The sequence below is a fragment of the Pinus tabuliformis genome, chromosome 1_1 (genome assembly GCF_031772625.1).
Source record: "Pinus tabuliformis cultivar Carrire ecotype Pingquan chromosome 1_1, CPIR1, whole genome shotgun sequence".
Classification (NCBI taxonomy): domain Eukaryota; kingdom Viridiplantae; phylum Streptophyta; class Pinopsida; order Pinales; family Pinaceae; genus Pinus; species Pinus tabuliformis.
In genome coordinates, this window is record NC_142297.1 from 215,825,712 (window position 1) to 215,848,932 (window position 23,221).

At 39.0% G+C, this 23,221-nt stretch overlaps 1 protein-coding gene across 1 annotated transcript in view; it reads left to right on the forward strand.

Moving 5' to 3' along the window:
• The first annotated feature begins 4,925 nt into the window (after positions 1–4,925).
• DPMS3 (dolichol-phosphate mannosyltransferase-like protein) overlaps positions 4,926–23,221 on the forward strand; it is a 56,745-nt gene continuing 38,449 nt past the window's right edge. Inside the window, exons 1-2 of the mRNA XM_089390590.1 lie at positions 4,926–5,216; positions 5,329–5,436. Of these exons, the coding sequence (XP_089246716.1) occupies positions 5,115–5,216; positions 5,329–5,436 (210 nt within the window). The 5' untranslated portion in view covers positions 4,926–5,114. The remainder of the gene's footprint in view (positions 5,217–5,328; positions 5,437–23,221) is intronic.

Here is a 23,221-nt window from a genome sequence, read left to right on the forward strand (position 1 = left end):
TAGGAAAGTGCAAACAAGCCTAGAAAAAAATCTATGGTGAACCTGTCCAAACCCAACACTTTGTCTTTTGACATGGACATTACCGCCTTTTCAACTTCAACATAGGATACATCTCTGTTATGAAACTAGCTCACAAAAATATAGAAAAGAGAGATCAACGCCTTAGAATTCAGCCTCTTCGAGGGGGCAACCTCATTTACATTACACAAATGAGCAATTCTTGGATGATACAAATGAAAAGGCCTCCTTTCTATATATAGGAGTCTAAGGGATCATAACATAATCAGAGCCAACATAACAATAATAACGTAAGGGCACAATAATAACAATAGTGGGCTTCTATGGGGCACAATAGTAACAATATGGGCACTACATGGGTACATCAATATAATAAGTGGGTTGTACTAATAACAATAAGGGGTTACACTAGTAGTATAGGGGCCTAACAATCTCAGATTAAGGCAACATTATGATCTAGTTGAACTAACGCTTGGATGTTTGTTATGATCTTGTAATTGATCTCCATTGACTTTGATTTGGTTTAAATAAAAGCAATCCACAATATTCTTGCTCCATCTCTTTGTGAACTGTGAATTTTTGCACTGCTTCATCTTTAAGCGAAAAGATCTTGTTATGATGTTGGTCTTTGAACATTGATTTATGAAAAAGCTTTGTGTTCTTCTCCCCTTTTCCGAAGCCAGTAGATTCTTGATTTTTGCTCCTATTACCTTCTGTCCTCTATTTTCGTGAGCAATTTCCCTCCTTTTGCAGCCAAATCCCTATTGTTTCCCTCTAGAATTATTTGTTGTTAAACCTATTACCTCTATACCTCCAACTCTCGTTTTTCTAGTAAAATGTTTCCAAAATCCTATTTATTCCATTTATTTTTTTATTTTTGACATGAGAATCTTGAGCTTTTGATGAAACTTGGTCATATTTGAGGGACCCTAGACTTGAATCCCTTCCCACAATGCCTTCTCCTTCTCAAGGAAGGATGGATCCTTAAGCAAAAAACTCTCAAATATGAAAGGCCTATTTTTAGGGGTAGCTTTGAGATCTATTTCTAAACAGATTGACGAGTGATCTGAACTTGTGCAAGGAAGAACATGTGCTTCTAGGAAGACATCCACTTCTAAGAGAGATTTCAAGACAAATTATATCCAAGTGATATGCTATTTGGTTCTTATTGCCATGACAAATTTTCTAGGTGAATACTCCATAAAATATTCCACATTGGCCAACATCATTTGCTAGATCAACTGTTTGAATTGTTGGGAGTCTGTGTCCAAAAGGCAAATACCTCCCTCTTTTCCTCTAGTGGTGTCACCATGTTGAAGTCTCCTCGTAAAATCCATATCTTATCTTGGTGAAGTTATATAATGCGAACAAAGTTTCTAAGAAAGCCTACAATTTCATTCACCATATTTGAGCCATAGACAATAGTTATGCATCTTGTTTCTTTTGATCCTAAATAGTGGAATCTACTAGATATTATTCCCAGGGTATCCATCCAATCTGTAAATTCGACTTCATTTGGATTCCATAAGATAGCTAGTCCCCTCGATTATTCTACAACATCTAGTACTATGGTTTGACATCCTCTCCAACAATGAAATACTATTGAGCTGACTTTATCACTATCACATTTAGTTTCCTATGATGTTACTATTGTAGGGATTTCCCTATGAATTTTCTCTTTGAGAAGCCTTTGTTTCCCTCGATAGTTAAGGCCTCTTACTTTCTACAAAACTATCTTCATCGAGAAGAATGTTGGGCAAAGAAAAATACCTATGTTAAGAGAGCCACTTATCTAGAATTGATAAGCATATCCTCCATCTCCTATATTAAATCGTTTTTGCTTTCCAGTGCTCTCTTTTGTCTTCCTTCACAAGCTTGGGAGTACCTTTGAAGCTCTATGATTGGATGCCAAGATTTGTTGGGGGTGAGCTTTCTCTTTTTGAAGTCACATTCCCTTTATTTATTAGCTATCAATATGTTTGTTTAATTATATTTCTCTGTTGATTTGGTATCTTCCCTAGGTCCTAGCCTGTCATTCTTCAATGAGGTCTGACAATGCGATTCCATCCATATCCATGTCCTCTAGCCCATCAACATTCATTGTTCCCTGTATGTCTGACATATTCGTTTCCTCTATTTGTGCATTATTTGTGGATTCCTTTAGCGCTTTTCTCTTGTGAGCTTTTGCCTCTAGCTTTATTGTGCCCTTCTCCTGATCCATTTCTTAAAGATGTACTTGATTTGACATTTCACGCTCTTCTCTGGCCAATGCCTCATAATAATTTTTGGATTAAAGCGACTCCTTTGGTGTTTTCGCATTTTGCGCTGAAGAGTTTTTTCGATGAGGTTATTTTTCGTGATCCATTTTTTGTTGATTTTATTTTGTTTCCTTTCTGAGGTTCAAGGGACAATCCTTGAAGAGATGATCATATTCGTGGAACCTGTGACATCTGAATGGTAGGATATTTTAATCGATTTTGGCAGTGGTTGGGAGATATTCATATACACACATATCCTCGCATATGAGGTGTAGCATCCCCACTTGTTCACTTCAAATATTTTCCCAAAATTTATGATCACATTTTATATACCTTCTAATATTTCTTCCTCCTAATATTATTTTGGCAAAGAAAATAGACAAACCCAAATTGGGCCCGCCAAGAATTTTTCCTTTTCCAGATTGTACCTTTCTTGCTAAAATTTCATGAACAACCTTGCATTATTGAAAAAAAAAGGGCCATTCTCGAATGCCTGTTTTTGTCTTCTAGATTTGCAAAAATCATTGTAAATAAACCCTTTGCTATTTGTTTGAGATCAATGTGTCCCTTCAACTGCCATTTTTGCTAGATCCATCCAACCAAAGCTCTCTTTGTTGGTTAAAGGCCAATGAACTTGCATATTAAGGCATAATCCTTCATATGCTAGATGTAGCTCTAAATTTTGTCTGATTTTACTTTGAAATTTGGATCCTTCACTACCTTTGGGAGACATCTCCCTCACATATGATTTTTCCAATTCACCCTTAGTGGAGGATTGTCTTTGTTTTTGTCTGCACGAATTCAACCCAAAGCTAATCCATAGGGTGATTGCATATGACGACTTCAACCATAACCTCCATCCCTTGTAACCACATTCTTGAAGGAGGGGTTTTCATGCCCTCCCAAGGCACTTGCTATCGCTGCTTTCACTTTGCACCTAAGGGTTAGGCTCCAGTCTAATGTGATAACAATGCAAAGGAAATTACTTTTGCATAACGATATATTCAAGTCCTATAAAAAAAAACCTTAACTCTCACTTCATGGGCTTTACTTTCTCTAACATTAATAGAAATATGATGGTTAAAAAAATAGTAATACCATTAATAGATATATGATCGTTAAAAAACACTAATATATATATGAGTATGAGTACATTTATGAATATATCTTGAATTGCCTTTTATAGTTTATACAAATACCAATCTAGATCCATCTTAACTCCAAATTTACCAAGTGTTGAGAGGGGTCGAATCTCTTACTACTTTAAAAAATGTTTGTATCTTATCCCTCTCGACACTTGGTAGATCATGCTGGTTTAATTATCAATTACAATTATTAATTATTTGATTTGATTTATATTTATATTTTATGTAATTTTATCGGCCAACATATTTTATTGATAATTATAATTATTAATTTCATTTATTTTTATTTTGAACTAGTCAAAATGTTTACAAAACATTACATTACATTATATTACATTACAACATCTCTACCATATTGGGCTGGAGAGGGTAACTAGTACCAGCCTAGATCCATCTTAACTCTGGATCTACTAAGTGCCGAGAGGGATCAAATCTCTTGAGATGCAAATCTCTTTTAGAGTGAAAAGAGATCTAATCCCTCTCAGCTTGGTTTACATCTCAAAAGATTTTGGATATGATATCGCTCTCGACTTGGTTTGCATCTCAAGAGATTTTGGATGTGCTATGATCTATTTTCACTCTAAAAGAGGTTCGCATCTCAAGAGATTTGATTCCTCTTAGTGCTTGGTAGATTTAGAGTTAAGATGGATACTAATCTAGATCCATCTTAACTCCAGATCTACCAGGCGTCTAGAGAGATCAAATCTCTTAAGATTTAAACCTCTTTTAGAGTGAAAGCAAATCTAATCCCTCTCGACTTGGTTTGCATCTCAAGAGATTTGATCCCTCTCAATGCTTGGTAGATCCAAAATTAAGATGGATCTAAGTTGGTTTAATTCCCCCCTTAAATAAACTATATTCTACATTAATACTATATATATATTTTTTAATATTATTTTTATTTTTCTAAAATTATATTTATTTTATTCGGACTAAATAAAAATGTGAGTTCCCATCACATTAAGTATAATTATAATTATAAAATTTATTTTATGTTATTTGACTAAATAAAAATGTTTTAATTTAATATTTATAACTATTAATTTTATTTTTTTAAATTTATTTTTATTTTTATAAAATTTGACCACAGCAAAAAACCCATTTTATTTTTATAGAATTATTTTTATTTTACTTTACAACATTTTTAACATATTAATTTGGAGAATTAATTTAAAAAAATTATTTTTTATGAAGTTATTTTTGTTTTACATTACAATACATTACATTCCTAACATACTAATACTAATACTAATTTGAAGGACTCTCTTCCCCACCACTAAAATTAACTCACAATTAATTTTGAAATTTCAACCCATACTGGAAAAAATAAAAAATTACTTCTCAAGAAGTATATAAATAATTTAAATTAATCTTACCGTCAATGGCATCAAATTCCACCAATTTAAATCATAATTTCTCAAGAAATATAAAAATAATTTAAATTATTCTTACCCTCAATGGCATCAAATTCCACCAATTTAAATCATAATTTGAACCCAACAATGTGATTAATTTTCTTTAACTTAATGAAATTGGGCATCTGTTTTCGATCCCGTCTACGATCTATCGTCACAGTCAGGGCTTTGACAGGCCCATCCCGTCTTCAATTCTTGCATCCATTTACCATGAAAAATACCTGTCTGGGCATTTCGAGGAGAAATTAGACATCGAATACTTATTAACAAAAACAGAGATGAGGCATATTATCAAAATTGCAGGATTGCTTGCAGTTCTTTTGGCAGTGTGGATCGGCCTACTTCAGTCCTCTCTTATTTCCCCGCAAGACGCTCTCCTGGTTGGTACTTTCATTCTCTTTCCATTGTTCTTTCTATTTAGATAAACAACTGTTAGGGAAAACATTACATGTATGGGAGAGAGATTTAACTGTTTAGATGGCTTTTGTACAGTTTCCAGTATATCTTATCATAGCATTAGGTTGCTATGGGTTGGGGATGGTGGGCATCGGCCTTTTGGTATTCCCTACATGCCCACAGGAGGCTCTTTTGCTGGAAAAAGTGAGTTTATCTGCTTTTTTGTCGGTGAGGGTATTTGTTTGCAGGCCCTGGGATTTTCCATTAATGGTGCACTGTTTTTTTTGTTCTTTTTATTAATCAATTCCTAATATTGGAAAAAATAATGTACAACGCATTTACAACAAAGTCGTTACATCCCTACTAACTTAGATCTCTATTAAATTTTGTTACCAGAAAACTAATTTGAAAACCTATTTCTCGTTCTGTTCCCCTATTGGTCTTGGCACTACACTAATACATTACTAATCAATTTATTTGTTCTTGGAAAAAGTCGTATGATTTTATTAGTATAGTAAAACGAGTACATTGTATATATACTTGTACAGCATTCTGATTACATTAGTATATTCAAAGACAGCGGAGCTATCTTTGTGAAAATCATAAACAAAGATCAACTTCCAGCACTAGCCTGTCAACCGCTAATTCTTATAACATCATACTTATATGACAAAACCAAACATCACAGACAGCAGCCTTTGCGTCCACATCAATCACAAAGATGATAACTTCTACAATTGCACCTGTTCTCACCAGCATTTGCAAGTCATTAGAACTCCGTATACCTTAAACAAAAATCAGCTGGCAGATCAAACAAATTCCGTGCTAGATCTCATCAAAATTTTATGACAAAGCCAAAACTTTGCAGGCCTACTGTCTTCATAGTAAAAAACACTACTAAAAAGAGATCCTTTACAGGTTTCATCTATTCTCATCAATCACAACAGAACAATAGAAACCAAATATCAGCAGTACAGCCGCAACTATGCTGAGTTTCAGCCTGAATGTTGCCTGCATGGAAGTTATGTTAAAATTGGCAACTAGGGCCAAACTCCATGTGGGTCATCTTAGTTATGGCAACTTATATTTTTCTTGGATCCCTCTCATCGAGAGGTGTAGGATTGATCTAAAGATCATCCAATTCTGATAAGTATTCATGGAGATATGAATTTATTTGTATTATAAGACAATTCGTCAAGGTTGGCCAGTAACCAAATAAACCCCACATGTGCTCAACGTTTAGTATAAAAGGAGATGACTTGAGAGTCATTTTACACACACTTCACTATTGATGACTTGAGAGTTATTTTTCTTGGATCCCTCTCATCGAGAGGTGTAGGATTGATCTAAAGATCATTTGATTCCGATAAGTATTCATGGAGATATGAATATATTTGGGTTATAAGACAATTCGTCAAGGTCTGCCAACGACCAAATAAACCCCACATGTGCTCAACGTTTTAGTATAAAAGGAGATGACTTGAGAGTCATTTTACACACACTTCACTCTTGATTTCTCTCCACTTGTTCTGGGTTTTAGTGGAAGAAAAATCTAAGAGAGGAAGCCCTAAAATGCAGAAGGTAAAGGAGCCCTAGTATGAAGCCATAAATGCAGTCTCTACAAGCCCTAACGCAGTCGTAAGAAGGAGGATCTATGCAGCTATGGAGGAGGTCTTAGCAGCCCTAGCCACAGTCCTAGCAAGCCCTAACCTATGACAGCTCTACGCATGAATTTTGCGTGGAGAAGGAGGCTTGGAACTGTGGTTAGGAGGCTGCCCTAGACAGCATGGAAGGGCTGTATGGACAACGTATTTCTGAGGTAAGTTTAAGGGTTAGACAAATCTGTTTGGGGTTGTTTCAAGTGCAGATTTAGAGCAGGGATTGCAGGAGTCTTAGCCGCAGTTTGAAGGGCCAAAGGGACAGCGTGGGGGAGCTTAAAGAGCAGCGTGGTATTTCTGTGGAGAGGCCGAGTTGTTGTAGGTTATAGCGGGCTGCTTTGAGGCTTGTTTGAGAGCCGTCTTGGGTGCAGATTGCTGGGCAAGGAAGGCTGCAAATCTGGAGGAGAAAACAGTGTTGTTTAAGGGTTGTTTGGGTGGTGTATAAGGGAGTCGCAGATATAGCTAGTTGCTGGGCTAGGTCGCAGGCCATAGCCAGCAGCTAGAGGCCATCTATGTGCTGCGTTTGAGGTAAAACAAGCAGACAAAGGCAACATAGGAGTGGAGGCATACTCCCTTGGTAAACCACAGTCTTTTGGAGGGCTGATTGTTGAGGTGTGTGAAGGAATAGGGCTATAGGTGATGCCCTAACCAGAGAGCAACAGTGCAACAGTGCAGTGTGATGGGACAACAATGCTAGCAGCAATGGCATAGTGCAATGATGGCACAATTGGGATAGCAAGCTGTGATGAGACAATAGCAAAACAAAGGGACAACAACAAAACAATGGGACAAGCAAACATGGAATGGCAATGTCACTAACAGTGGGACAACAATATGCCACATGGGACAACAGTGGCTAGCATGGTGCAGCTATGGCACATGGGACAATTGTGGTAGCATGGTGCAGCAATGGCACATGGGACAACTGTGGCAACATGGTGCAACAATGGCACATGGGACAACAATGGCAGCATAAGGTGCAGTAGTATGATGTGTGCAACATGGTTATGAGGTCTAGCATAGTGATGATGGGTGCAGCATGGTTAGGTGCAACGTAACGACGAGGTGCAACACAATGATAGGTGAAGGAGTCACCTTGGAGAATTAGTTGAAGCAGCATGTCTTCAACTGAGTTCAACTATCTCATGTGTCATCTTCTTAGAGATGATCTATGCTCTTATTTAGATAAGTCAAAATGTTGACTTCTGTTGCAAATGTACTATGTCTCTCTCTCTCTCTCTCTGTGCTGAACTATTGAAGAACATATAAGAAGAACTGATCAAGGGTTTCCCCACATTGGGGTTTGTCCCTGGCTAGTGCCACATTTTGTGTCCTCTTGTCTTGGCTTGTCTTCTGCGATCTATGTTTATGTTCTATCTATAATTTACTTTAATGTTGATGTGATTGCTAATCTGGAAAAGATATTGAGCTAACTATGATAATTGAAATAAATTTCTCTAGGCATAAAACATACCTAAATTTAACAAGTTAAGTATCTACCTGAATCTAAGTTGCACAAAATGTGGTAACTGTACCAGTTCTGGAAATAGGAACACCTGGAAACGTGACCCCCCAACCTCCCCAACTGGGTATGTTGGGGGAAACACAATATATATATGGTTTTCTTGTTGGATAACACATTATCTTGCCATAACATAAGAACGATAGGTTAATTTGTAGGTAGGTTTTAAAACAAATTAGAAGTTAATTTGTCTCATTTTCCATAGATTATGGTTCTTCATGTTGAGAAATCTAGGACAAAAAGAGAGGGTGATTTCTCTAGCTTATGATAACTACTTGTGAAAGCTTTTTACTTATCTTGATCAGGTTCTTTTAACTTGATTATTATAATGTTCACTTCATCAGACAACTATCAAAACATAAAGAACAATGAGACAAAGGACACAAGATATAGGCAATCAGCCAGGGCCAAAACTTCTCCAATCTTGAGAGGAAAACCCACAGAGTTCTTCTTCTTATAGGATCTTCAATTGATGAATTCGAAGACCTAGACGCTTGACCAAAACCCCCTTCAAGACCAAGTCAACGTTTCTCCGTGATGTGCTTTTCTTCCTTGAAGTCAATGCTGGTCATAATTATCTACTGCTTCAGATTTCAACCCCTTAACTCAGAATCTCGGCTAACTGTTATAGATCTGCAATGACGACTTCTTCTGCAGAAACCCTAGGCTACATAAGAGGCTTGAAAATGGACAAAGTTTGCTTTTATCTTCTTCGCTCTACTCGGCTTCCCTTCTTTGTCAACTCGGCTTGCTAGAGAAACTTTTCTTACTCCAAAATATAGCTCTTGGAGATGACTGCAACTTCGTGCTCACTATTGCAGAAACGATGCCCTAACACTTCACACGTGTGGAGGAGAATGACCCAAAACCAGTGTTCCACGGGGCCGCGTCCCCCCATCTGGGGGTCAATTTTCCTAGCTCCTTCGCGCTTCGGGCACTTGGGGATGAGAGGGGGTCGTTTCCGCAAAAGAGGGACGTCGGGGGTCGTGGGGGGCCGTTTCCATTGACTAATTTCGATTTTTTTTAATGATTTTTTTTGGTTGTTTGTGTTCTTTCTCGATCATAATTCTTTTTGTTTTGTTTTGACTACGACCACAAGGGTTTTAGACTTTAGTTTTCATTGTTGAAGCTCGATGCCCTCACTGCAATATTCTAACACCGCTGCTGCTGGACGCCGACACCATCTAAACCTATCAAAACCTGGACGCTAGACCATGGACTCCATCCGACATCACTGCTAGAAGTGGATGCCATCCGACATCGCTGCTGGACGCTGTTGAAAGTTGAAACCCCCATCTCCGCTGCACGCCGTCCCCATTGCTGCTGCACGTTGTCGATCGACAAGTCACAAGACCACCTCGCTGTTCAACTTCAAGCCTTCATTCTTGAACCACGACTTGAACTGCAGGTAGCCCAGGGATGTAGGGGGGACTTTGAAGTTTTTATTTTTTATTCTTTTTTAGTTGCACTTGAACTGTAGGCAGCCCGTCGACTTTGAAGTTGAACTACAGCCCCCATCGACTTTACCTGGCCACAGTTTGCACAGTAACTTGTAAGTAACATCAACAATTTATGAATTTAACATTGATGATTGCAACCTGTCATTGTTTTTTTTTCATTTTTTTTGTAAATTGTAATTTTTTAAAATTTTCTGTGTTTTTGTGTGCCTGTAGGCTGCACTTTTTTTTCAATTCTTTTTTGTAATTTTTTTTTTTTTTTTAACTTTTTTAGTGTCGAAACTTGATTGTGTTTTTTTCATTTTTTTTGTAAATTTTAAATTTTTTAAATATTTTAGTGTTGACTGTGTATTAATTTTAATTTTTTTCTTGTAAATTAAAAAAAAATATTTTCAGTGGTGAGTGTGTGTGCTGTTAGCTTGTTAGTATTAGTTAGCCTGTGTAATGTTTTTAAATTTTTTATTTTCACTATAGGCTGCAACCTACAGACTACAAGTTACATTCAACTTACAACTATGAGTCAGAGTCAGACTTCTTCTGAGAACAGTGACAACAACTACAATGGTAGTGAGCCACATGATGCACATGAAGAAATTGAAAGCAGTCACAGGAGGGCAAGAAACTAGAATAGGCCTTTGCATGAGGTAGATTCTGAAGGCCCACCAAGAGATCTGGAAAAATTTGCAAAGGGGACATTTAATCCTCTAAAACTGCTTCTAATCTATGTAACCAAACTTCTGAAAAAAATCCAAAAGTTGGTGGTGGCTCACATGATTGAGTCTGCAATATTTGTGGGCATCACTTTGTTGGCAACTATACTAGGGTGAAGCAACACATTTTGGCTATTACGGGTAAAGGAGTCAATATGTGTCTCTCAAAGAACTTGAATTCAACTCAAAGAGAGCAACTTTAGAGGCTAGAAAGGGAAACCACTGGAAAAGGATTGTTTTCTAGCGGACATGTTTATCCATCCACAAATATTCCTCCATCCAGTGCTTCCATCCAATGCTTCATAAAAAAAGACAAAGGTTTCTACTGGTGCATCTTGTTCTTATGCAATGGGTGCTACAGTGTCTGGGATGTACAATGTTCTAGATCGAGATGACACAGATGATGCAATTGGCAAATTTCTTTTTGCCAATGGAATTCCTTTCCATGTTGTTCGTTCTCTTTATTACAAGGAAATGGTCTAAGCAATTGCAAGAATAGGGCCTTCATATGTACCACCCGGAGAACATAAGCTACGAACAACAATTTTGGATAGACAAATGTCTAAAATTAATGTGCAAAAAGAGAGAATGAGACAAACATGGTTGAGGTTTGGTTGCTCTATTGTTATGGATTGATGGACTGACATCCGAAAATGCCCACTAATCAACATCATACTGACATCTTCAGAAGGTCCATTCTTTCTTAAAGCTGTTGATTGTTCTGGAAAGCACAAGGATGCATCTTTCCAATTTGAGCTTCTTTGAGAAGCTATAGAGGATGTTGGGCCTGATAGTGTGGTGTAGGTTGTGACAGATGTGACATCAGTTTGTAGATTAGCTGGGTTATTGATTCAAAGCAGGTATCAACATATTTTTTGGACTCCTTGTTGTGTGCACGCACTCAATAATGCACTGAAGGACATTGACAAGATTTAGTGGATATCAGACTTGGTGACAACTGCAAGAGATGTGCAGATGTTTATTTGCAACACCACACCTCCTTGGCCATGTACAAGGCTCACACGAGGAAGGAATTCCTCAAGCCCACTGAGACTAGATATGCGAGCCTTTTTCTCTTATTGGAGAGGATGCTAGAGGTACAAGTACCTCTACAATCCTTGGTTGTGAGTTCAGAGTGGGGAAGGTGGTCAGAATCAAAGACAAACACTGGGAAGAAGGTCAGGCTTCAGGTGTTGGACAATGATTGGTGGGCAGATTGTTCTTATTTGGTGTCATTCTTGGGCCCTATTGTGGAGGTCATTCGTTACATTGATTCAAATGCTCCTAGTCTTGGAGAAATCTATGAGACCTTTGATAGCATGTTGGGTCATGTGAAGGTAGCGATTCAGCAAAGGGAGCCCTCATTAGAGTTCTATACATCCCAGATTTGACCCATCATTCTGCATAGGTGGGATTGCACGAACACACCTTTGCACATGGCAACTTATGCATTAAACCCAAAATGGTATGTTGAAAGACTTGGGAGGGTGCCTCCTATTGATGATCCTGAAGTAAAGAATGGCTTCCTAGATGCAATTGCAAAGATGTACAATGAGGAGGAGGGGGCAAGATTTCGAAGATAGTTTGTTCAGTTTGCATCTCTTAATAGCCCCTTCAACGCACGTGGTGCTTGGGCAGATCACATAGCTCTAGCCCAAGATAACCCGATTGGTTGGTGGAGGATGCATGGGGATGGTGCTCTAGAGCTCAAACATCTAGCTATGCGTTTGTTGTCTCAGATTGCTAGTTCCTCTGTAGCAGAGAGGAATTGGTCGACATATAGCTTCATCCACTCTATCAAGAGGAACAAGCTTACCTCTAAAAGAATGGAGAAGTTAGTTGTTGTGCACAGTGCTCTACGTCTTGAGCATTAGGAAGACACCTGAGTATTTGAAGGGACCGACAACACGATGGGATGTTGATCCAGAGGATGATGCATAGTTAGATATGGAGGAGAGACTTGATGAGAGACAGATGGGGTTGGTTGGTGTGCCACTTAGCATGTTTGAGAATGCTAGTGATTCAGATTCTGATGGTGATATGGTTGATCCTGATTTATTCATGCAACAACTGGATGCAGAGACTAGCGGGGCATTACCTTGAGCAAAATTATGCTCGTTTATCTTTTGATATGTTGATGTTCTAACTTCTTATGTTATTCTGACTCTATAAAATTTTGACTCTTGATGTATCAGACTTGACTTTTATAATTTTATTTCAATATTCAGTATTCAATGTTCATAGTAGGAACTTGGAAGTGGAACATCAAGATTCAATATGGTTTAATGATTAATCATAATGTATGATGTATGATGTAACTGTTGATGTATGATGTATGATTATAATTTATATCAATGATCATGCTTTGCAGCTTTTCGTTTTAAATTTGTTTCAGTTATATGATTCATTGATTTATAAATTATATTTTATATTTATAAGTTTTTAAGACCCTGACGTCCCCCCACGTTTCCTAAAAATTGGTGGGGAGCTTTTGCATAGGCCGCTCCCGCGTATCCTCGCTCCCTTGCCTCCTCGTCCCGGAAACTTGGTGGAACATTGCCCAAATAGACCTATAATTGCTTCGATCTTCCTTTTCTTTTGCTTCTCCTTTGATGACCTACCAGGTCTATACTCCACAATTCGATAGTCTTAAGATACTAAGGCTACACTACAAGTCTTAACAAAGAGACTTTAACCCTTTGTATCTCTCCTTGATTCATTAAACTTCCCTCATATCAGTATTCATAAACAAGGAAGGATTTTTTTTCAGAGTTTACCAAGCGTGGCGCTTCTGCACTGCTAGTGCTACCCTTTTGCCTCAGGTGCGACCTTTCTATCTCAGGCGTGACCCTTCTGTCTCAACGTGACCCATCTGTTTCTGGGTGACCCATCTGTTTTTGCGCGACCTTTTTGTCTCAGCGCGACCCACGGTGCGACCCATCTATTTTCTGTTTTTCTGGTGTGACCCTTTCTAAACACACCATCAATGGCGAGATATATTCATCACTTTGATCATTTCTGGATCAACACCCGATGTTGGAGTTAAACCTTCCAACACACAACCTAGAAACCCAATTCAATGTTGAATTTTCTCAGCGTAGACTAAAAACCTATAATATTAGATTCCACAACTTGATTGTCAAATTCCCAACAGAGAGCCATTTCTCGGTTTCAACACCAAAAGAAATATTGCACCAAAACTATCACAGGCATCAATTCAACTTCAAAGGGTGATTCAACACATAGAGCTTGTTTTCAAAAATTTCCACAAATCGAATTCACTATTCGGTATATCTCAATTGTGTTTCAGCCCCATGGTCATAAATCGTGTTTTATTACAGGGATTATCACATACACAATCAATTCACCAATTTCTCCTCATGCAGAGACATTAATCAAAATATCAACAATGCATATCTACAACGCCCATATAGATATTCATAAACTAAAAGCATATAAAGGTGTTATCCATGAAACCAATTCAGATGTACAGGCTACTTGGTTTGATATACAATATGAGCACATACAACCCTGACCTTCTCTCCTCTCTACAGATCGAATTCTCAACTTGATTGCAAATACAGATTGTTGGAATTGACAATCATATGCACCGTAAGTTACCAACTAGCCACTCCTTCAGAAACAATTATTCTATTGACAAGATAAACCAGAGATATTTGCCATACCATAAGCACATAATTTTCCATCTATTAATTGAATTCAAATATACATCAAACCTGACCAGATATACAATGTGGGCATGCAACCCTGGTCTCTTCCATTCAAACTCACTCCACACACACCTCTCTTTGCCTCTACATGCCTCTTAGGCTTACAATTATAGGAATAATTACATAATTATGGATCATTCTAGGTCCATGATCTTCTCCATAGATCTCTCAACTAGTTCCTAAAATCTCTTAATGATCCCTTGAGGATTTCAACAACAGTTCTATATCTAAATTCTGCCTTTATGAGCAGATTATACCAAATCTCTCAATCCACTTTTAACTCAACTAATTTCCTATTCTAGGATCTCCTAATCTCCAAGATTTTTATGAGATCTTCACAAGTCTAACATCTCTCATATTCTCACATAATTGAGAATATTTACATTTAAAACCTCACACACATATTTCTCACTCAAATTATTAAAAATATACAAAATTTCCTATTAAGAAATAAAAAACATCAGATCCCCCAAGTCAACCAAATATACAATGATTTTCTTGAGCAGGATGCTCCTGCATCATCCTTGATTAGGCTTCTTTATCTTCCTTGACCGAACTCTTGTATGCTTGAGTAAATCTGTCTTGAGTGAGGCTGAGTTCCTCTCTATATAGCCCTTCTTGAGCCCTCAAATAGGCCGACTTTACCTTCTAGAGAGGCCAACTGCACTTTTGTAGGCTGACTTGATCCTTTGCATTTGACAAGGTCTTGGAGGGGTATTTGACTTTGTCTTTGACTCAAATAATTTTTCTTACAATATGTAACATGCCCAAGAAGGGTTATTCATACATGACAATGACTCTTTTGACTTTATAGACTCAATGACAAATCCTAGAAACTCTTAATGGGAGCTTGACCTAAAATAAATTTCCCTTGAGCATGAAACCCATGCCTCAAGAACAATAATAATAAATTTATTTTTCTCTTTTCATTGAATACATAAAATCATCATTATGAAGATCGAACCTAGTTACATATTTCAAGACTCCCTCTTAATTGGGAGGTATTCATAATCCATACAAGGTACTTGCACATTCTCAATTTGAAGAATTCTCATAAGAATAGTTGGATTGGTAACCCATCTGTATAAAATCATATCATCCAACATTGTCATATAGCAAGGCCTTGACTAACAACTCTCTCCACAAGATCAGAGCACAATGATTTATAGACACCCTCATCATTGTCTCTCTCAGAACATGCCCCATCCGAGTTCTCTCAGAGTATGTTTCACCAAGATTATTCTTATCTTGGATTCACAGTCCTCAAAGACTATCAGTCCTCTATGACTACTCTTATCTTGGATGCCCTACCGCATCCTCAAAGAGTATCAGATGCTAGATGCTTACCTAATCCTCCATTCTTTCTTCCCAAGTGAAGATGAGAATGGCGTGTCTATCTCTCCTTCTCATCTAGGGAGGATATGCCCATTCCAATGAAGGAATGTACCCATTCCTATAAAAGGAATGTACCCAAGCTCTCTCTTAACCAGGGACTTGACCAAGCTCCCTCTTGACCAGGGACTTGCTTCCAGCAGCTTTTTAGGTGGAGATCATGGGACAAACAACTGCATGTAGGACTTCCTCTTTTAATGTCATGGATTTCTTCTTTGTTATGGAGCCTACATCTTTTTCGGACTTCTTGTAGGGCATAGACCATCCATCATTTTCATTCATGAATCATGTTAGTCATGTCATCCTTCATTTCATCGGAAAATGTTCCATTAGTTCATATCTGGCCTTCCTTCATACCTTGCTACCTTCTTCACGTCATGTTTCCATTAGGATCTTCATGTCAAATTTGTGACTTTCCAGAACGACTTGGGGTCGTTGAGAGACCCTCTTATGAGGGTCTTGTATGATGCATGCATTGAGCTCTGGGAGCTTCAAGGGGGCTTGGGGTACTTCTTGGAGCAACAAGCGACCATAGGGCGACTCACCCTCCCCTAGTGGTGCGCTGTGTACAGGGTGAATGGTTCAACCTTCTCCCGTGATACCCTGTGGCGACTTATGGACAAGATGAGTGGTTCTCTTGTCGAGGCATCCTACCCATGCAGTCTGGGACTCATAGGAAGTACCTCCCATTTGGCCAATGAGTAGGGAAATAGAGTTAGGGACCATAGTAGTACCGATGGACGTATCGTGTATCTACCGAACTCCCTATGCTAGGATGACCAACATTGATCTGGGATCAATGAAACTGACTTCAGGTTAGTATGAGTGGTTTGAGACACTCTCTTTTGATATTGATCTGGGATTAATGAAATTGACTTCGGGTCAGTATGAGTGGTTTGAGACACTCTCTTTTGATATTGATCTGGGATCAATGAAATTGACTTTGGGTCAGTAAGAATGACATAACTCACTTTCTTTTGGAACTGATCTGGGATCAGTAAGAGTAGTATGACACACTTTCTTCCTATGGAACTGACTTCGGGTCAGTAGAGAATGGTATGAGACATTCTTGATCAATACTTCTTCTTCATGGTTTAGCAGAGCAGAGTAGTGCAGGGCATTGTTGGCAGACATAGTACAGTCTCGCAGATGGATTAGTGGATGGAGTTCTCCCTAGTTGAGAGGGAATGCTAAAATTGGCAACTGGGGCCAAACTCCATGTGGGTCATCTTATTTATGGCAGCTGATATTTTTCTTGGACTCCTCCCATCGACAGGTGTAGGATTGATCTAAAGATCATCCGATTCCGATAAGTATTCATGGAGTTATGAATTTATTTGTGTTATAAGACAATTCGTCAAGGTTGGCCAGCAACCAAATAACCCCCACATGTGCTCAACGCTTTAGTATAAAAGGAGATGACTTGAGAGTCATTTCACACACACTTCTCTCTTGATTTCTCTCCACTTGTTTTGGGTTTTAGTGTGAGAGAAATCTAGGAGGAAGTAGCCCTAAGACGCAGGAGGGAAGGAGGCCTACACGCTGCCCTCTACAAGCCCTAGACGCAGTCCTGGCACAGCCCTAGCTTCTACGCATAACCTAGAGGACGCAGTCAAGAAGGAGGGTTATAACAAGCCCTAGACGCAGCTATAGAGGAGGCCTTAACAAGCTGTACCTAGCCGCAGTCAAGGAGGGTTATAACATGCCCTAGCCGCAACATAAGGAGGCAGGAACAACGTGACAAAGGAGGATTGTTTTGGGTTTTTTATTGTAATGGAGGCCGAGTATGCTGTGTACTAGGCCAAGCCCTTAAGGGCTAAACGTTGCTTGTTTAGGCACTATTTTGAGGGACCTAAGGCTACAGGATTGCTGTGTGTTAGGCCGCAGGCCTTAACACCACAACAAGGCTTGCGTAGGGGCAGATTAAGGGTTGATATTGACCCTAGGCAGTAGCGTAGCAAAGGAGGTGTCTCTTAAGGGTGTGTCGCAACTTTTCAGAGGGCTGTTCAAGGACTGTGCAAGGAGTTTAGGGCTGCAACAGTGTGCCCTAGTGCCCTAACCAAAACAATCACGAACAACAATGTACAAACATATTTGGAGCAGTGTTTGGAGATGTGTTGGGTCATGTTTGATTGGAGAGGTCTCTTCATTTATGAGGAGATTCTATATACTGTCACAAGAAGTCCTTACCAGCAGCAATAGCCAATTGGGACAACAACAATGACATGGTGCAACAATAGCCAATTGGGACAACAACAATAGCATGGTGCTGCAAACACATTGGGACGACATAATGGTACAACAATGCTAATAGTGGGATAGTAGCAAATGCAATCATGGTGGAGCATGGTACATGGGACAAGTACATGCAACATCAATCATGGTGCATCAATGGTACTTGGGACAACAATGATACTTGGTGCAACAAGTACATGGTGCAACAATGGTTCATGGTGGAGCAATGGTACATGGTGCAGCATTGGTACAACAATGGGAGTTGCAACGCGTACATGTTATACAGTGCAACATAGTGCACACAAGAGCAGCAATGCATAACATAGCTCAACATAGTACAACAGTACAATGATGGGTACAATCATGATTAGTGAAGCATGATGAGATGTAGCATAGTGATAATGGGTGCAGCATGGTGCAACATAGTGAGGTGCATCATGATGATGAGCAGCACAATGATGGGTGCAGCATGGTGATGGAGTCACCTTGGAGAATCAGTTGAAACAGCATGTCTTCAACTTAGTTCAACTACCTTATGTATCATCTACTTATAGATGATTTATGCTCTTACTTAGATAAGTCAAAGTGTTGACTTTTGTTGTATATGTACTCTCTCTCTCTCTCTCTCTGCTGAACTATTGAAGAACATATAAGAAGAATTGATCAAGGGTTTCCCCACATTGGGGTTTGTCCCTGGCTAGTGCCACATCTTGTGTCCTCTTGTCTTGGCTTGTCTTCTGCGATCTATGTTTATGTTCTATTTGCAATTTACTTTAATGTTGATATGATTGCTAATCTGGAAAAGATATTGAGCGAACTGTGAAAATTGAAATAAATTGCTCTAAGCATGGAACATACCTAAAATTTAACAAGGAAGCTCTCTAGTGAGCTATTTGACCCCGTGCTAGATATCATCGTGATCTTCTGCGACAACCAGAGTGGGATTTGTCTATCAGAGAATCCCGTGTTCCACGACCTCTCCAAGCACATTGATATCAGGTACCACATTATTTGGGATATGGTACAACATGAAGCAGTTAGGCTCCAACACATTAGGACAGATGAGCATGTTGTAGATATTCTCACGAAGCCTCTTGGGAAGGTCAAATTCTTAACCTTCCGAGAGAGACTTGGAGTCGTGGAACGACCCTCTTATGAGGGTCCCGTATGAGTTGAACACAGAGCTCTGGGAGCTCCTGGGGGCGTGGGGTACTTCTTGGAGCTAGCTATGAGCGACCATAGGGTGAGTGGTTCACCTTCCCCTAGTGGTGCGCTGGATACAGGGTGAGTGGTTCACCTTCCCCTGTGATACCCCATTATGGTTGACATGTGTGTAGGGTGAGTGGTTCACCTTCCCCTACCCAGACACATGCATGTAGGGTGAGTGGTTCACCTTCCCCTACGATTGACATATGCATAGGATGAGTGGTTCACCTTCTCCTATGGCATATGAGCAGGATGAGTGGTTCACCTTCTCCTGCTGATGCCCTGACACACATCCTACCCATAGAGTCTAGGACTCATGGGAAGTACCTCTCATTTGGCCAATGAGTTGGGAAAAGCTAGTTAGGGACCATAGCACTATCGATGGACGCATCGTGTACTGCCGTACTCCCTATGACTAGGATGCATGGTGTTCAACAACTTGATCTGGGATCAAGGACTGACTTTAGTCAGTGGAGAGTGGTATGATACACTCTCGATCACTTCTTCTTCATTATTACTTCATGGTTCAACAGAGTAGGGCAGTGATGGCAGGGATGGTTCAGGATGACAGGTTGGCATGATGATGGATTGGTAGGTGGAATTCTCCCTAGTTGAGAGGGAGTGTTAAAATTGGCAACTAGGGCCAACTTCCACCTTAGGACAACTCATATGATGGAGATGATTATTGCATTGGATTCCTCTTTCAGAGAGGTACAATTTTGATATAAAGATCATCTCATTTTGACAAGCAGAAATGGAATTATGAATTTATTTCTCTTATGGACAAATTGTCAAGGTCGGCCACAGTCAAATGTAGGCTCATGAAGCCCAATAGATGGGTCTCCTCACCCTCAACGAATTGTATAAATAGAGGTGACCTTTTCCTCATTTGGACATCATCTCATCACATCATCTTCTCTCTCTTGGTTCGTACAACTTGGAGGCATCTCTCTCTTTCTTCGCACATATCGCTGATCTCTCTCTCTCTCTTTCTCTCTCTCCCCTTCGCACGTCTGGCAAAAGGCCGAGTTCTTTTGGGTCAAATAGGCCAAATTTCAAAAGCATTGAGTAGTGTTGACTAGGGGTGATTTGACCAATGTTGACCTCGGTTTTTGGGCCAAAAATTTGATTTTTGGAGGCTGCATTTATTGGCATAGAAATCGAGGATTTTGGGACAGTTTGACCAATGTTGACTTCAGGTTTGATCGCAGAAAATTGCAGCAGTATTTTCTCTCTCATTTGATTAGGTTTTATTGAAGAATTTGGGCTGACTTTGGCTCTCTTGGAAGGCCGCATTCAACTGATGTTTGGAGGATGTTTTGAGGCAACTTTGACCACTGTTGACTTTCTGGTTAGGGCTGATTTGATTGTTGTTTTGACAGATCTGTTTTGGGCTTGTATTTATGATATTTGTACTCTCTCTCTTTGCTGAACTATTGAAGAATAATAAGAAGATTTGATCAAAGGGTTTCCCCACATTGGGGTTTGTCCTTGGCATTTGCCACATCTTGTGTCCGCTTGTCTTGGCTTGTTTTCTGCATATAATTTTATGTTCTATCTGCATTTACTGTCAATGTTTATAAGTCAATGTGATTGCTACTTGATATAATAGGAATTTGTCATTGGGCTGCTAAAGGAACATTGAAGTAAATTATCTTAAGCATAGAACATACCATTGTTATCTAAAATTAACACCTTCTCCATAGTTGCATTTTTCATGATCTCTTCCTTTCTTTATTCACATATTTCTTCTTAAGAACTTCCAATCATAGTTCCTTCATCTTTGTCAACCACCTCATATTTCATATGAGGACATATTATGTTGATTTCATATAGTCAATGTGTGAACCATGCCTTCATGCATCCTTCCAAAGGAGGAGATCATTTCTTTTGATCATGCTCTTGATGCAGAACATTCATCCATGTTATCTGCAACCATATGACATGACTCAATTAAATACATGCATACATGTCATCTCTTCCTTTAGGTCTTCTAGAGTTCCTTTAGCAGCTTCTTTGATTGAAAGAACTTCAATCACCTTGACCTCCTTCGCTTCTTATGACTTCATACCATTATTCCATGAATCCCATACAAGGTGGAATTCTCGGTGAGACATTTGCTTCTTCCGATAGGTGAATCTTCCAATTCTTTTCAGCTTCCTCCACTTCTTCAGTGATATGGGCTTCTTCCCTTCCTATTTTGTTGTTGTCCTTCTTGAGCTTAGGACAATTTGTCTTGTAGTGCCCATATTCTTGACATCCATAGCATTGAACTTTGGCCATATTCTTCTTCCTTTTCCGAGTACCAAATTTCCCAAATTTACCTTTCCTCTTTGCCATGGCAGCATATGCTTGGGTTTGCTTGTTTGATCCTACATCAATTTTATGCCTTCAACTTGGTTTCTTCAATTTTGCATAGTGACCATAGATCATTGAAAGGAGTAGCTTCCTTCTTCCCATAGATGCTTTATGTGAAGTTGCCCATTCTTTTGGTAGTGAATTGAGCACTATGGTAGTCATCTCCTTGTTAGACATTATTTCTCCCAACTCTTGCAGTTGGTCCCTTATTTCAGACACCCTCATAAAGTATGAGGCTATTCCTTCTTCTTTTGATATCTTCATCTTGTAGAGTTCTTGCCTTAACGATTTTACTTCTCTTGAGAAGATATTACTTGATGACAATATCTTCAATTTGCTACCTTCTTGATATTGATGATGCTATGGAAGTAGAAAATTTCCTCTTGAAGAAGGTGTCTTCTCTCAAAAGTGATCCAAATAGAGGGAGATCACCTTGAATCCTTGATGACGATGACAACATCCTTGATCTTGCTTCCCTTGGATGAGTATAGTAACTTCAAGTTACTCTGATTTGTAGATCTATTCAATTTGTGTAGAGGTAGGGTCATTGACTCTTTTGTGGTCTCCTTCCTTGTGATAATGAGTTGAGCGAGATTCCCAAGAATGCTTAAGTATAGACTCTTTCCTTGAATAAGCTAGGGTATTGATACTTTCTTCAAGATGATGATGTAGTGCTTGTCTTCGAAAAGCCTTGGAGATGATAGGATCTTCTTGATGCTTTGATGCCCTTGATACTTTTCTAGAATTTCGATCCTTGAGTGATTTGAGTGTCCCTTATTGAACTGTCCTTACTTGATTTGTCACCTTAGCTCTGATACTATGTTGAGAAATCTAGGACAGAAAGAGAGGGTGATTTCTCTAGCTTATGATAATTGCTTGTGAATGCTTTTTACTTATCTTGATTAGGTTCTTCTTTTAGCTTGATTATTATAGTGTTCACTTCATCAAACAATTATCAAAACATAAAGAACAATGAGACAAAGGACACAAGATATAGGCAATCAACCAAGGCCAAAACCTCTCCAATCTTGAGAGGAAAACCCACAAAATTCTTCTTTTTATAGAATCTTCAATTGACGAATTCCAAGACCTAGACCCTTGACCAAAACCCCCTCCAAGACCAAGTCAAAGTTTCTCCTTGATGAGCTTTTCTTCCTTGAAGTCAACGTTGGTCATACTTAACTACCGCTTCAGATCTCGACCCCTTAACTCAGAATCTTGACTATCTATTACAAATCTGCAATTATGACTTCTTCTGCAGAAACCCTAGGTTACATAAGAGACTTGAAAATGGACGAATTTCCCTTTTCTCTTCTTCATTCTTCTTGGTTTCCCTTCTTTGTCAACTCAGCTTGTTATAGAGACTTTTCTTAGTCTAAACTATAGCTCTTGAAGATGACTGTAACTTCGTGCTTACTACTGCAGAAATGATGCCCTAACACTTCGCACCTGTGGAGGAGACTCCTTTTGATAAAGTCTGGAGTTGACTGCATTCACCTGTCATATGTCTGGAAGCTCCACTATCAATAACCCATATATTATCATCTTCAAAAGTACCTGTAAGAGCAGAGAATAGACTTCCATCCATTACTTCCTTTGATAGCTTGGAGATGTACTTCATGATGTATCCTTTGATAACTACAAAGAAACTCCTAACATTCTTGAGACCCTTCTTCATACAACTTGCAATTGAGAAGAGAGAGTAGATGACTGCTTTTCA